Source organism: Diabrotica virgifera, chromosome 4 (genome assembly GCF_917563875.1).
Source record: "Diabrotica virgifera virgifera chromosome 4, PGI_DIABVI_V3a".
NCBI classification, from domain to species: Eukaryota; Metazoa; Arthropoda; class Insecta; order Coleoptera; family Chrysomelidae; genus Diabrotica; species Diabrotica virgifera.
The window spans coordinates 262,788,492-262,804,979 of NC_065446.1; the positions used below are offsets into that span (position 1 = coordinate 262,788,492).

At 31.8% G+C, this 16,488-nt stretch overlaps 1 protein-coding gene across 3 annotated transcripts in view; it reads left to right on the top strand.

The window, feature by feature from the left end:
* LOC114325504 (protocadherin-like wing polarity protein stan) overlaps nt 1–16,488 on the top strand; it is a 140,610-nt gene that overhangs the window by 60,076 nt on the left and 64,046 nt on the right. For all 3 annotated transcript variants that reach the window (XM_028273577.2, XM_028273568.2, XM_028273587.2), the window contains exons 2-4: nt 6,879–7,180; nt 10,934–11,212; nt 12,746–12,976. In XM_028273577.2, coding sequence (XP_028129378.2) covers nt 6,938–7,180; nt 10,934–11,212; nt 12,746–12,976 — 753 coding nt within the window. In that variant the 5' untranslated portion in view covers nt 6,879–6,937. The remainder of the gene's footprint in view (nt 1–6,878; nt 7,181–10,933; nt 11,213–12,745; nt 12,977–16,488) is intronic.

Sequence of the window (16,488 nt, forward strand, 5' to 3'; positions counted from 1 at the left end):
ACTTGATTTTGTAGCAGAATCAGACTACTCCGTTACAGCCAATCGAATGGTAGTATTTCCGTCACGTTGTCATGCGCACTAGAATAAACCTACTGAGAGTGGCCATTGCGTTTTAAGTTTGCAACAGTTTACGACGTTATTTTAACCGTTTTTATGTGTTTTTTAAATATTTTCGCGTTATTTTTCCGAAAAATGGAAGTTAACGTAGTTGAAGCACCTAAAAATTAAGCAAGGAAGAGATTACTTGACAAAAATGGTCAACATTGGGTTCAAAAACGGACAGCTCCAGAGCTTGGTTGCAAAATCGGCCAGATCCATTTTCTTTATTGATTTTAGGGAATAAACCGTAAATATATTTACATTTTCGTTATTCAGCAGTATTCAGAGACGCTAGAAGTATATTCATAATAAAAATCACAATTGGATGTCGAGAATATAAGGCGCTACAGTTTTTCAGCTTTCCTGAAAAAAGTACAAAATGGAGTAGTCCGTCTTTGATACTCAGCTCCTCACATACTTTCAATATTATGATAACTATAACGCCCAGAGTCCTGTTTATAGGACTGGTTATAATTCAAAAAGTAAAATAATTTCATGAATATTTCTTTATTAAGAACAAGATTACTGATAATTATGTTTAAGTAAAATTTTAAAATTTGAAAACAAAATAATTCCGGCGAAATGGGTTTAGTTAATTTTTTTATCGAAAAATGTAGCCGCAGTCAAACACGCTTGTCTGACCACGCACTACGCGATGGCCAATAAAATGAATTCGTCCCTTCGTTTGTGACACGGCGCCAAAGATGGGCCGGTTCGATGTTGCTGCGCGATATTTTACAGCTCAGTCTGGCCATCTACTATTCTCAGCGTGGGACCCATTTTTGCTCTTATTTTTACTGCTCTTACGGCGCCGTAGAAAATCGCCCGTGTGGCCAAAGCCTAAGAGTTATAAATATTGTTCTGAAACTATTTCCTTGTGGCATTTTTATAATAAAATATTTTCAATGGGAAATTACTCAATTACAAATCAAATCACAACATCAACGTTAAAAAGGGAATCATTAAATCCTTATACAGGGTGATTAATTAGTAGAGTAAAGCTCAATAGCTTCGCTATAGTAATAGATAGCAATAAAAGTTAATAACAAAAATTTTAGCCACCTTTGAGCTTCACATTACAAAATTAGTTAGATTGTTACAGGGTGTTCGATAACACAGTGGCAGACCTAACTTATGTTTTTTTAAATGGAACACCCTATATTTTATTTTAAATTCGAAATCCTGTTAACTTCTCCATCTCAAAAATATAAAGGTTTGTTATGTTATACAGGGTATTTACAAAGTTATAACCAATTTTATATGAAAATCGTAACAAGTTCAACTCCCTGTATAAATAAAAATAAGCAAAACAACAATGGTTTATTAATGCCATATTTTTTAACGTATTGTCAAAATTTTCAAGAATGGTCGACATTGCTAATTTTCTTTATATCAAATACAGGGTGAGTCAAAACGCAGGTACATTATTTTCTCAGTAATTTTAAATGGAACACCCTGTATTTTATATCACTATTGAAAAGTACCATTACCGTACTTTAATTTTTAGATAACATTCCCTATGTCTAAATTTATTAGTTTTCGAGATACCACTTACTATTTCGTGGCCACCCAAATCACCAGAATTTAATAAACTGGACTGATTTTTTTGGGGTTACGTTAATAATGAAGTTTATAAAGTACCTCCAACAACAAGGGATGAGATGAAAAATAGAATACAAAGTGTATTTCGATGTGTTAATTTACAAATTAAAGTAGCTCATTCAATGATCGTTTTTAGGCGTACATAAATCTGTTAGGAGATAATTTTGAACACCTTATGTAATTAAATATTAAAAATATTTTATTAAAAGTAGCTTCTAATTTTTTCAAACATGTTTTTTTGCAATATGTATTACTGATAAATTATGTTTCGTTCTTTATTTGTTACATTGCTACATTTACATAAAAAAGTAGTATTTAATTGTCTTCACAAAATATTGTATTTTGTGTTTGTCGGTTTCTTTGTAAAATTTATTACTAATTTTCTTTGTTTATTTGTTGCATTTACATAAAAAGATAGTTTTTAATTGTTTCAAAAATGTTGCATGTAGTGGTTGTGTCTTTGTTTGTAAAATGTATTACTAATATATTATTTTTATTTCTTTATTTGCTACAGTGTTACATTGATTACCGGATTGATAATCGGTAATCTTCAATTGTCAATTCAGTCATGGCTTACTTAAAATTTAGATAAATTTAAACACCTAAAATAATTTGCTCTGAAAAATGAAAATATCTCGAAAACTAATAAATTTGGGCATAGGGAATGTTATATAAAAATTAAAGTACGTTAATGTTACTTTTCAATAATGATATAAAATACAGGTTGTTCCATTTAACATTACTGAGAAAATAATGTACTTGCGTTTTGACTCACCCTGTATTTGATATAAAAAAAATTAGCAATATCAATAATTCTTAAAAATTTTTACAATAAATAAAAAAATATCGCATTAATAAACCATTGCTGTTGTGCTTATTTTTATTTATACAGGGATTTGAACTTGTTACGATTTTCATACAAAATTGGTTATAACTTTGTAAATACCCTGTATAACATTACAAACCTTTATATTTTTGTGATGGAGAAGTTAACAGGATTTCGAATATAAAATAAAATATAGAGTGTTCCATTGAAAAAAACGTAAGTTAGGTCTGCCACTGTCTTATCGAACACCCTGTAACATTCTAACTAATTTTGTAATGTGAAGCTCAAAGGTGGCTAAAATTTTTGTTATTAACTTTTATTGCTATCTATTACTATAGCGGAGCTATTGAGCTTTACTCTACTAATCAATCATCCTGTATGATAGAGCCAAAATTACTTGTTCTAACGAAAATTCATTTTTAGAAGAAAAACAATTGTTAACATCTGTTTTATTAAAAAATGATTATCCTTTATCGTTTATAAAAATAAGGAATTGTCAATATTGGATCGAATAGAACAGAACAACTTAGAACGGGATCCTATAACATCCACAAGAAATAATACGAGGAAAATATCAATACCATATTTATATAAAAGGACTATCCGAGAAACTTAAAACAATAGGAAATAAATTCAACATTTCAACAACATGCAAAACAACAAACACGTTGAGATTTATTCAATCTAAAACTAAACCTAAGAATGAACAAGAAAGAACAAAGAATTGTATTTATAAAATACCTTGTGAATGCGAACAATTTTATTCACGTGAAACATCAAGACCATTAAAGGTTAGAATAAGTGAACATCATAAGTGAATAAGAGTTAAGTGAACAATAGGTACTAAATTAATGTGTATAAGTTTATGTCAGAAATAGTCAGTGTTGTAGGCTAAGTTTTAAAAAAGGGGTGCATCACTGGATGCCTCCCTACATGTCATTCCTAATTATTGTCAGTCCTATTACTTATTGTCTGTTATCTACCTAAACATTTAAGTTTAGATTGTATAGATAGATTGTAATAAATGTGGGGTTAATAAAAAAAGTCTTATATTAAAAATAGAGAATTTGATAGATCTCAAATATGTCAATACGCATGGGATAATGAACATAGAGTTCAGTGGAGAAATTCAAGTATATTCCTGAAAGAATCAGATAGTAAAAAGAAAAAAATCAAAGAAGCGGCTCTAATTATGCTAAATGAAACCAATTGTGTCGCAAATTCCTCGGTAGACTGCAGTAGGCTGTGGTTACCCATACTGAAAGAGGAAGTCAATAGAAAGAAAATACCACGATTAGTAAGTCAATAACATATCGAGTTAGTACATATTTTATATTTCAGTTTTACTTATTGCATATCTATGCATTATTAATATTATTTATAATTTAAACATATTAAAATCAGAATTTGGTATTAGTTTCTTGAGAGTAAATTAAAGGTAAGACCAAATACTTACGATGACGGGATAGTATCACGAGGTTTTTTCCTGGTTTTCCCTCGTGATTTACTATGGAATCTCTAACGCGAGAATTTTACTGTCATCATTGCATTTGGTTGTCTTTTTAAAGACAGATCACATGCTATGATTTTTTGGTGACGGATATTCTTGAGTTGGGGTTGATTTCATGTAATCGAATGAACTATATTTCAGTAAAGTCGTCCCAGGAACGCAACTCATAAATATTGACAATATCATTTTAAAGTCCTCTACTTTAAAATGTATAATATATGTCTGAATTACCGATATAAATGGGTCAAATTAAATAAATTATTAGAAGAATTTTTTACTGAGCAACAACATTTTTGTTTAATTTAGTATTATTTTGTATTTTGACAACGACACCCGACTTGGCGTCGAAACGTTAATAAAATCATTTTTTTGGTAAAATTGTGGCTTATTTCCCATTGAAAATAGTTGATTATAAAGAGTTATAAAGAAATACTTTTCATCCAAATAAATAACCGTATACAAAGTGTTGTATTTTTATTTGCTCATATCAGTATAATAAGTATATTAGTTTTGAGAAAATATATCACAAGTTTCAAAAATAAAAATCCAGTCAGTATAATAAGTATATCCGTTTTGAGAAAATATATCACAAGTTTCAAAAATAAAAATCCAGTAAAACGGGATTTTTATTACTAGATATATACAATTCTGGCATTTGAGAAATAGTGGACCGTTAACAGAAGTAGAAAATATAGGGCATGGCTTAATCCTTCTTGTAAGGTCCAGTAGACAATATGGACACACTCAAGGTTTTATAAAACGTAAAGAATGTCTCAGCGCTCAATCCTTTTGATATCTTAGCATTAGTGAATTTTCCCTTTATAGAAAGTGGGGCCCCGGGGATCGTATAATTCGTAGACTAGCAAAAAGCTTTATACTATGTTTTCTGTACTTTTAATTTAAAATTGAATAAACTAATTTTATTATAAAAACCACTGGCCAAATAAATATTTTATTACACACCGAAATGAAGAAGAAATGTAAGAGGAAAAGGAGCCAAGTTTGATGCTGGAACAGGCAACAAGCGGTTAAACCTGCAATGAAAATGAAAATGGTTAAATCTAATACTTCCTGTCGAGAATTTTCAAGACCGCAACCGTTTTCTTATATTTTTGTTTCTATTCTCTGCTATGCGTTTATTTTTCTACTTTTTTCTTTATCTGAAAATCTGAACTTGAGAATTATGTAAATCTACATATTGTCAATTGTGTAAACCGTTACTTGAGGGGGAACAAAAATAATTATTGGTCACGAGGCTATGTACTTAAAATATGAAAAAATCACCGAAAAATGCAGTTTTTTTTTCGAATTTACAGTATGTATCGGTCTGAAAATGGCGAACATGACTCAGCGATTAGAGAAAACGAAAAAAAAATTGATGAAAAACCATTCTTCATTCATATTTGGTTATGTGCTAAAAAAATGGAAAAAATATATCAACAAAGAAGGTTTGTCGTATTTTGAGCATGTTCTGGTTTGATAATGGCAAACTTGATCCCGGTATTAGAATAACAAAAAAAAACATTAAAAATCATTATTGCCAAGCAGGTGCCAAATTTGCCAAAAACTACTTATATAACCTAAATTTTTTTTGAAAAATTCAAATATTTTTTCTGGGCTCAATTTTGCTCCAAAAAATCTGAAAAAATCAGAGTGTTTGTGGGCATCAAAATGTGTGTTCATGAATTTTTTCAAAATTTTTATAACAAAATATCGTCCAATAACATTTTTTTTCTCGAAAGAACACCATATATAGGGGACTTCTGGGTAGAGATGTTGAAAAAGTATCTATTCGTTACAAAGTACTCGTTAGATACTTACGAATACCGAAAGTAACGATTACTATACAGAGAGGCAAATCGTTACATTGATTACTCTGATTACTTCGTACCAATCGTATCAGAGGAGTAACGCCTATTGTATCTACAACCAGTACACTTGATTATTTTCTACCAATCGTATCCCAGCGAGTAACGGACGGGGCTGGTATTTTACGAGTGTTATCGAATATCGTTATCGGTATGAAGCGTTTTAAGGGTGTGAGGGTGAGGAGAAGATAGAAGATGAAACAGAGGGAGGTATACGTAAAATATGTAATGTATGTCATTAACAAAGATCGAATGCGAGAACCCTATATTTTTATCTAGATCTATAATATCTATACCTATACAAAATACCTACCTACTGAGAAATACGATTCTCGATATGATTACCGGTACACAAATACAAAAGTAATCGCAGTAATCAAATCATTTTTATCCCTTAAACAGATCGGTGAAGGTCGTTGATACATCGGAATACCTATACAAAATACCTACATACTGAGAAATACGATTCTTGATATGATTACCGGTACTCAAATACAAAAGTAACAAAAATAATCATAGTAATCAAAGTAGCGAATACTGTAAATGATTACTTTATACAAAAGTAACGATTTGTAACGAATACTCGAAAGCAACTATAATCAACATCACTACTTCTGGGGCCAGCTAGGGAGCTAAAAATTTGGCTAAGGGGGTTTTTAAATATGTACATTCGAGTGCTTAATTCCAAATAAAAATTCAACCGAGTACAGATTTTACCATTTTATTACACTATAGCCTTTATGTCTGACCGACATTTATTCATGGAGATAAGTGTCAGATGTAAACGAACTGTAAGAAAGTACATCCTCCGTCTATGGTAAACACAAAGTTGTTAAAATTTGTTTTTTAATAGATGCACCTATGAAGATTTGCATAAACTATCGCTTTTCTTTAAAAGCCACAACATTTACCTGCCGATTACATGGCTTAACGACTATTTAATATCTCATTTCCTCTCTTTTTCCATTTTCAGATATAATGAAGCCACCGCTGATACTCATTGAACTCTAACGATGTTCCATCCATCGAAAAATGACCACGCACCTTCTTATGACTGGGAGTAACTACTTGCTATACCTGTTTTTATTATTTTTGTCGTTCTTGAGAGTTTCTTCGCCATATTTGTTGCTGCTGGAAGATACTGCTACGCCCGGAGATGTGATCTTCAATGCGAGCGTGTATCGTCTGGGATCAGATAGGTCCTACAAGATCAGCGAGAAGAGATCACCCCCTTTCGTGTTCTCTCTGGTGGAGGTCCATCCGAAGACGGGGCAGGTAAGCTATCTAAAACTTTTCAAATCAGCTCTAAAAGGACAGGATCATACATAGTCCGTTCTTTAACGGTAAAATATTGCAAAATCTCTAAATTTTAAAGAACCGCTTGGATTGACATGAAATTTGGCATACACATAGTCAAAGAAAAAAGTGATATTGTGCCGATATGTGCTTTTGCCCTGGGGGTGGTTTTCACCCCCCTCTTGGTGGTGAAAAAATATTCGTCCAAAGAAAGTCAAGAAATGGATAAACTGGCTAATTTTAAGTAACTTTTGTTCTATAGATTTTTTTCACTAAGTCAATACTTTTCGAGTTATTTGGCAGTGAATATGTTCATTTTTTCAACAAAATAACCACGCTTTTAGACGGTTTTTCGCAAATAACTCAAATAGTAAGTATTTTGTCGAAAAAACATTCCTAACAAAAATATAGCCTGTAAAAAATTTTAAAAAATGGTGTATATATGACGTCTTTACACCTAGTAGAAGCAGAGTTATAGCTAATTAAAAATAGGTTCATATTCGTCAAATTCCAAATGGAATAATTTGACGTGAAATAACCAAAAATGAAGCACATTTCGGGGAAAACTCATTACAACTTATTTAAAGTGTTTAAAAAAAGCTTCATTTTTGTTTTATAAAAAAAAATGACTAGCATCAAAATTAAACAAGTTACGCTCAAAATAAAATTAGTCCCTTTTGGTTTTGGTAAAAAAATCGAGAAAATCACCCCCTAAATAGTATCTTAAATGAACTTAATCGTTACGACTTCACAAGTTTCTTGACTCGCGTATATATTGTTTATATGATCTGTAAGTTTCATCGGTTCAAAGTCCTTATTATTGAAAGGGCTGTAGTTAAAACGGGTTGAACGAGTCACTGATCACGAATGTATGCAAATTTAGAAACACCAAATCTTAATCAATTTTTGTCTAACAGAAAAACAAAAAAATACATGATATTCAGAAAAGCAAATCTGACTTTTTTTTGTTTTTCGAGATTTTTGGTATCTCTAACAATTTTTAAGTTATTTTGAAAAAAGCATATTTTTCAAAATTTAAATTTTTAAAAATTTTATTTTGAAACCAAATTTTTTCAAAAATAATCAGTTTGAATCGATGAAACTTACAGATCATATGAACACCACATAAGTAAAATAAATTGTGGAGCGGTAACGACTAATTTCATTTAAGTTGCTAATTAGGGGGTGGTCTTACCGATTTTTTTTTTTGCAAAAACAAAAGGGACCAACTTTATTTTGAGCGTAACTTGCTTAAATTTAATGCTAGAAACTTTTTGTAAAAACAGAAATAAAGCTTATTTTAAACACTTTAAAAAAGTTATAATGAATTTTCCCCAAAAGTGCTTATTTTTTTGGATATTTCACGTCGAAATATTCTATTTAAAATTTGGTGAATATGAATCTATATTTCATTGGCTATAACTCTGGTTCTGCGAGATATAGAGACCTAACGCGTACACCATTTCTTTTACTTTTTTTATAAGCTATAGTTTTGCTTAGAACGTTTTTTTTTTAAATACTTACTTTTTGAGTTATTTGCGAAAAACCGTCTAAAAATGTGGTTATTTTGTTGAAAAATGACCATATTCACTCGCAAATAACTCGAAAAGTGTTGACTTGGCAAAAAAGCTCTATAGAACAAAAGTTACTTAAAATTAGTCAGTTTACCCATTTCCGGACTTACTTTGGACATATATTTTTTCAACCCCAAGAGAGGGTAAAAGTCACCCCCAGGGCAAAAGCACACATCGGCACAATATCACTTTTTTTCTTTGACATGTAAGCTATACGTATGCCAAATTTCATGTCAATCCAAGTGGTTCTTTAAAATTTAGAGCAAAAACCGTGAAAGAATGGACTAACATTTCAAATTTTGTCGAAACTAAGGCACAAAATTGGTTTTTAGCGAATAAACTTCAGCTTAATAAGGGCAAATCCCAACATTTATGTTTTAAAGGTATGACAGATACCTCAAACTTGGATAACGTAAAGTTGCTTGGGATAACAGTGGATAGTAACTTGACTTGGAGGCCTCATATAATTAACTAGAAATAAATTAAGTTCTACTTTGTTTCTCTTGAGACAATTAAGGAAAATTACTACTATAAATACATTAAAAACAACTTATTATGCATTATTTCATTCACATATTAGCTATGCTACTATTCTTTTTGGTGATTCATCTGATTCCTTGTTGATTTTCCGTCTGCAAAAGAAAGCAATACGAATTATATCTGACGTGAGCTATTTGGAGCATTGTCGCCCCTTGTTTTTTGAACTAAGTATATTACCTTTACCGTGCCTATATATTTTTAGTGTTGTTGAAATACACAAGAGATCTGTATCCCTTGTGAAACAACATGATATTCATAATTACAACACCAGACAGGCAGATAATATCAGAATTAATTGTTACCGTCTAAGTCCAAAAGAAATTCTTTAGATTACAAGCTTTACAACGTGTTGCCAGGTTATATAAAAAATTTAAGTCTAAATGCTTTTAAAAAAACCGTGAAAAGAATACTGAATAAGAACTGTTTTTATTCAGTGGAGGAATACCTTGAATATTTCAAGTTTCATTGAAGTTCATGGAAAGTACTCATCTATCTAATATCTTTTACCACTGAACTGTGATACAGTACTTACATAATTTATACTATTTAAAATTGAAATTTTTGTGATATACTTGAGTGTGAAATTATTATTTGTATATTTTAGGTATTTTTTGTGTATTTTAGGTATATTCTAATATTTTATGTATAGATAGGTTTTTACTTGTTTATTTTAAATTTTAAATCATTGAAATCTGACTTGCTACAAACCTTGTCATTGCGTAATGTAGTTAAATAAATTCATTCATTCATAAAAGTGTTGCAAAAGACATTTGGTCCATAATAAACGATCTTCGAAATAAAACTCACACAGCTCAAACATTTTCCCTTCCAGACCCTGAAAATCTAAGGGAATACATACTTCGTTAATGTGAGTAAAAATATAACATAAACTATTTTACCACAAAAAGATCCCATTTCCTATCTCCATAATTCAAGAAGGTCTCGAATTCATTCTTTATAAGACCAGTAGATATATCTGAACTGATCCGAACAATCAACAGTATCAAAAGCAAATCTTCCTGTGATGGACTATTCATAAATGTTTTCTCAAATCTCCCAGAAAATGTGTTGGAAATGCTTGTCTCACTAATTAATGATACCTTTGGGAAAAGTAAATTTCCAGAGTGCCTAAAGATAGCCATTATTATTCCTCTTCATAAGGGTGGTAAAAAATCGAATTACTGCAAAATCAGTTCGGTTTTTTAACTAATAAATGTACCACTGATGCCATGTATATTTCTTTGAATTGGTTCCAATCTTACTTGGAAAATAGGAAACAACTGGTTAGACCAAATGATACTGACTCTAGTCTCAAAAGCATTGTATGCGAGGTACCGCAAGGCTTAATATCAGTACCGTCGATTCTGTAAAATTTATTGGTATTTTTTTAGACAGCAACTTTAAATGGTCCCTTCATATCGATTTTTTTTAAGTAAGAAACTAGCCTCAGCTTGCTATGCAATAGATACGATCTATTTCGAAGGAAATCAATTTAGCATCTTCCAAGTATGGACAGTCAGGATACACATATCTTTTACGTATTTTTTTTACACTTTTAAGTATTTTTTGTAAGATAATAATCTAATACTACAAATCATATTTTTATTCTCTTCTATAGGTCACCTTGATCCAGCATCTCGAGTGCGACGGACTGTTCTACCCCAACTTTTTCACCGTACATATCGACTCCACCTCCAATCGACTGAAGGATATTGACTACTATAGCTTGCCATTAAGGATATTTATCGTCGGAAAAGACTGCGTAGATCATAGGGAGGATGAGACTGTTTATTTGGACGAGTTTGCTAGGAGTAGGAGAAGTTTGAGGAAAACTTGGGATCCGTTTGCCCAGCTGCATCCCTCTGTTAAGGAGAAAATCAACGAGGCTCGACAATGGGTGAGTAGATAAAAATCAAACTGCCAAATTGAGTTTTCCTTCTTCTTCTTCTACGGCACTACAGCCCAAATTGAGCCTTGGCCCCCTTTATTTTTTTGTCTCCACCTTTGTTTGTTTGTGGCTGCTCTTCTCCTTACACGGACTCCTATAAGTGCTTGTGGTCGCTGCTTACTGTGTCTTCCCAGCGCTTTCTTGCTTTCCAACCGGTTTCTTTCCCTGCATTCTCGCGTTAAGTGCTCTTTTTGGTAGCCTATCCTCTCCCATTCTTATCACATGTCCGGCCCATTGCAATCTTTCTAGTCTAAAGAAGTCTGACATGGATGTTACCTTATAAAGTTGATAAATCTCGTTGTTGTATCGAATTCTGAAGATTCCGTTTTCCCTCGCAGGTCCTAGTATTCCCTCAGTACTTTCCTTTCGAATGTGTCGAGTTTGTTTTTGGATGTTTCTTTCAGGACCCAGGCTTCACTGCCATAGCATGCTATTGGTTGATTTAAGGTTTTATAGATTCTCATTTTAGTATTTCGGTGGACACTTTTAGACCGAAATATATGGAAAAGGGCAAAATAGGCTGTGTTTGCCTGCGTTATTCTCTTCCATATTTTTCCATCTTCTGATCCATCGGCATATATTTGTATTTCCAGGTATGTAAACTTTCCAACCATTTCAATGTCATCTTCATGTATAACGTTTTGTGAGACTATATTTTTTCTCGTCTGTAATCATTATTTTTGTTTTTTTCTGTGTTAATTTCAAGAACTAGCCTTTTCGTTTGCGTTTTTAACTCTGCGTATTTTTCATGTGCTCCTGTCGATGTTCTACTTATAATATTAATATCATCGGCATAAGTGGCCAGTTGAACCGTTCTGTGAGTCAGTAGGTTTCCTCGTCCAGTTTGCATTTGCCTAACCGCATACTCCAGTGCCAGGTTAAACAAAGTTGGGGCCAGCCCATCTCCCTGCTTCAGTCCCTGTTAGATTTTGAAAAAGTCTGTCCGGTGGTTTTATATTCGTATACATGCCTTAATTTCATCCATTGTGGCTTTAATGAGTCTAATTAGCTTGTGTGGTATTGCCAATTCGGCCAGTATATAGTATAGTCTGTTCCTTTTGACTGAGTCGTATGCCTGTTTAAAGTCTACAAACACGTTGTCAACATCAATGTCGTGTTCCCATGATTTTCTCAAGACCTGCTTGACTACAAATATTTGATCCACTGTCGATCTTCCCCGTCTGAAGCCCGTCTGATACTCTCCAATAATATTTTCTGCTGGTGGTTGGAGCCGCTGGTTTATAATATACGTGAGGAATCTACTAGGCTGTACATAGTAGAGAAATTCTACGGTAGTTTTTGTCCTTTTTTATAGATCAGTCATACTATACTTACCACATTCAGTTCGCTTGTGACAAATTTTTTAGTACAATACCTAATTTTGAATTGTTTCATTTCAGTACTATGTGCATTGATGCTTTGACATGTTTAGTAAAGAAGATTTTTTAATATTCACAAAATTTATCGTTTTCTTTTGTGTAGGTATCGGAAACTTATGCTTCTTTTGCTATACCAACCGCAGGAAAGTGGCAGAAGATCTGCCTGAGGCAGAGCCAGTTCATTAATTCCATCACTGCCTTTCTTCCTAGCACCATCAGTACTTTCTGCTCTGTGGAGTTCCACTACGTCAGTGATGACAGGTTCGAGATCGAGAGAAGTCAAGGAGACCTCGTCGCTAGCAGAGATGTTTGTATCGTGGAGCCATTATGGAAGGTTAGTCCTAATTTTTATATAATATAGTTATACAACTTGACAAATTTCTGTTTTATTTTGACATGTAGTAGGATTCAAAAGTTCGGAGGTTGACACATAGATGGCACTACTGTTATTAAATTCATATGATTTTTAGTCAGCCCTAGGCCTGGATTCCGTGCACTGTAGATATCTACACGTCGCTTTCTATCGATGTCAATTTTCGTAAAAATATTTGAATTTTTAGATTTAATTGAATTATTTTCTAGTTTTGCTAGTTTATACTCTAATTGATGCTGAAGTGGCACTTAGTAAATCAAGAAAATATTTTAATTAAAACTAAAAATTCATATATATTGACATTGATAAAAAGCGATCGGCGCGATGTCAATATATTTGAATTTTTAGTTTTAATTCAAATATTTTCTTCTTTTACTAAGGGCCGGTTGTTCGAACGCTAATCAGCATTGATCACTATCAAATACTTAATTACTGTAACAACTGTCAATGTCAACTTTGGTTGAGTTGCCGAAAACATAATTATTGTTGACAATTATGAAATTAGTTAATCAATTATGTTAATAATTGTTATGTTAATTGACTAACTAATCTCATAATTATAATTAGCTATGTTTTCAGCAACCCAACTAAAGTTGACATTGACAGTTGTGACAGTAATTAAATATTTGATAGTGATCAATGTTGATTAGCGTTCGAACAACCGGCCCTTAGTGTCACTTCAGCATCAATTAGAGTATAACCTAGCAAAACTAGAAAATAATTCAATTAAAGCTAAAAATTCAAATATTTTTACGAAAATTGACATCGATAGAAAGCGACGTGTAGATATCTACAGTGCACAGAATCCAGGCCCTAACCTTGAAAAGATGCTTGTATAAATTTGACAGCTGAACTGTTAGTTTATGAGATATAGCATTTAGAGTGAAGCAGCTTGTCATGTTAGTTTACAAAATGGATAAAAAGGAATCGCGTGTCTTAATAAAGCAGTGATGCCGCCACATCTACCGATGTTTCGGTATATCTACCGAATACCTGCTCGGAGTACGGCAACAAATCTTTGTATATTTACAGAATATGTTTCGTCAGCTTTAGATTCAAGACAACAGGTGGACGTCATATACACTGATTTCAGTAAAGCATTTGACCGAGTCTCACACAATAAATTGCTAACAAAATTAGATCAGTTTGGAATTTCCAATAACTTTCAAATATTACTGAAATCATATTTAACTGATAGGAGTTTGTTCGTAGAATATCAAGGCTTTCGATCTTTTCGTTTTGTTGCCACGTCTGGAGTACCTCAGGGGTCAAATCTGGGTCCCTTATTATTTCTCCTTTTTGTTAATGATATCTGCTCCATCGTAGACTCTGAAACACTGTTGTACGCGGACGATATGAAAATATTTCGCAAAATTAACCATATTTCCGACTGCGTTAAACTTCAACAGGATATGTCTGCCATTAATGAATGGTGTTTCGATAATCAACTATCCTTAAATATAAAGAAATGTAAAGTAATGTCCTATACCCGAAAGATCAATAACATACATTTCGATTATAAGGTCAACAACATTTTACTGTCTTCTACCTCAGAGTTTAAAGATCTTGGTGTTATATTTGACAGTAAATTAACATTCTCAACTCATATTAATACCGTGGTCTCTAAAGCAACCAAATCTTTAGGATATATTACTAGAAGCTGCAGAGATGTAACGTCTGTGGAAGCTTTGCGTAGTTTATATTTTGGACTAGTTAGTAGTAAACTTAATTACTGCAGCGTGGTATGGAATCCTAATCATGCAGAACTTGTCTCTAATCTTGAATCTGTTCAAAAAAGATTCTTAAGATATTGTTACCTCAAAAAATATAACAGATATCCGGTTAGAGGCTATAGCTATAATTTACTCCTTTCTGAGTTTGGATTCCATTCACTGCGTAAGCAGCGTGAAATAAACGGCCTAATATTCATCTTCAAAATTGTCAATTGCCTAATTAATAGCGATGTTTTGCTTAGCCTTGTAGACTTTAATGTACCACGAGCTGTGTCACGTTCAGGTGTAACTTTTCATATTTCGGTGCCTAATTCGCAACATAATTTCTATTGTCCGATAAAAAGTATGTGCAGAAGTGTCAATAACTTAAGATCTGTGGACATTTTTTTTCTTAGTTTTAACATCTTTAAACGCGAAATACGCAATAGCTTATCGAATTGATGCCATGTTGTTTTTCTTTATTAAGGTCTTTGTTTATTATTGTGTATGTGTATTCACAACAGAAACATTTTTGGTTATTCTTTATTTTATTTTATATTTTGTCATCAAGTGTTCAGTCAATGTATGTAGTTTTCTTATGTACACCTTTATGGGTTTATACCTGGTGGATGTATATTTCAATAAATAAATAAATAAATAAATAAATCTACCGATCTACCTAATTCTCCTTTTTTTTCTCCAAAAAAAAATCAAAATTCTTAATTTTCAAATTAATCTGCCGATTTTTTTTCTACCGAAAAATTAAAATTATTAGAAAAAATTTTTTAGCGGATTGATTTGGCAACAGAGTTTAGTCAATTTTCAAGAATTCTTGAATTGCTTTTACTAGCTTGTGACACAATGTGCGAACCAGCAGATACGGATTTACCGATATCAATTTTATGACCAGTCCTTTGTCCTTTTATATTATGATTTTGGGAGTAAAATGTATCTACATGAATCTTAATAGTGAATACTGAAGGATTGTTGCTTATTTTGATATAGAAGATAATTCCAAACTAAATTATTTATATTAAAATCTTAAAACAGGAGAAATTTATTTTGCACCTTTTTAACTTACAGAATTTCGACATAACTAAAAGAACTAAAGAACAATAAAAAATTTTCTCGTTCTCAATTGCTTCAATATCCGACATTGTTTTGTTTTTAAACGATTATAAAGTGTATAAAACATTTTGAATATAAAACATTCCTTGTAGATTTTAGAGAAAAATGTTTCAAATAAATATTCTAGATCTTCTAGAAATATTCTAGAATAGTTTCTAATTTAAAATACATAAACGATTGGAGATAATTACAAAAAACCCTTATTTTTGCAGTAATTTATAAATGTTAATAATTTATAACTATTATTTATTATAACAATTTTTTTTAACTTGTTTTAACAATTATACAGCTTTCAAATAAGAATATTTGTATTTTGAACGTTAATAAGTACACGTGTGTTAAGTTTTTTTAAAAAGTCTACTACAGGAAAAAATATGCAGTTTTATTTTATTATAAATAAATTAATTTCTTATAACAATACTAAAGCATTCTTGATATTTAGTATTGCGTTAGTTAGACGGCTCTACTCGAGTTACTTTGGATTAAAAAAAAATGAAGAAAATCGCTCTATAATACCTAGAATGCCAAGAAAATACATTTTTTAAGGTATACGCTCTGAGCTTCGCTGGTGTCGCTCCTAGCGGATTAGTAATGCAACTTTCACCGGTAATTTTTTAATTTATTATTTAATTG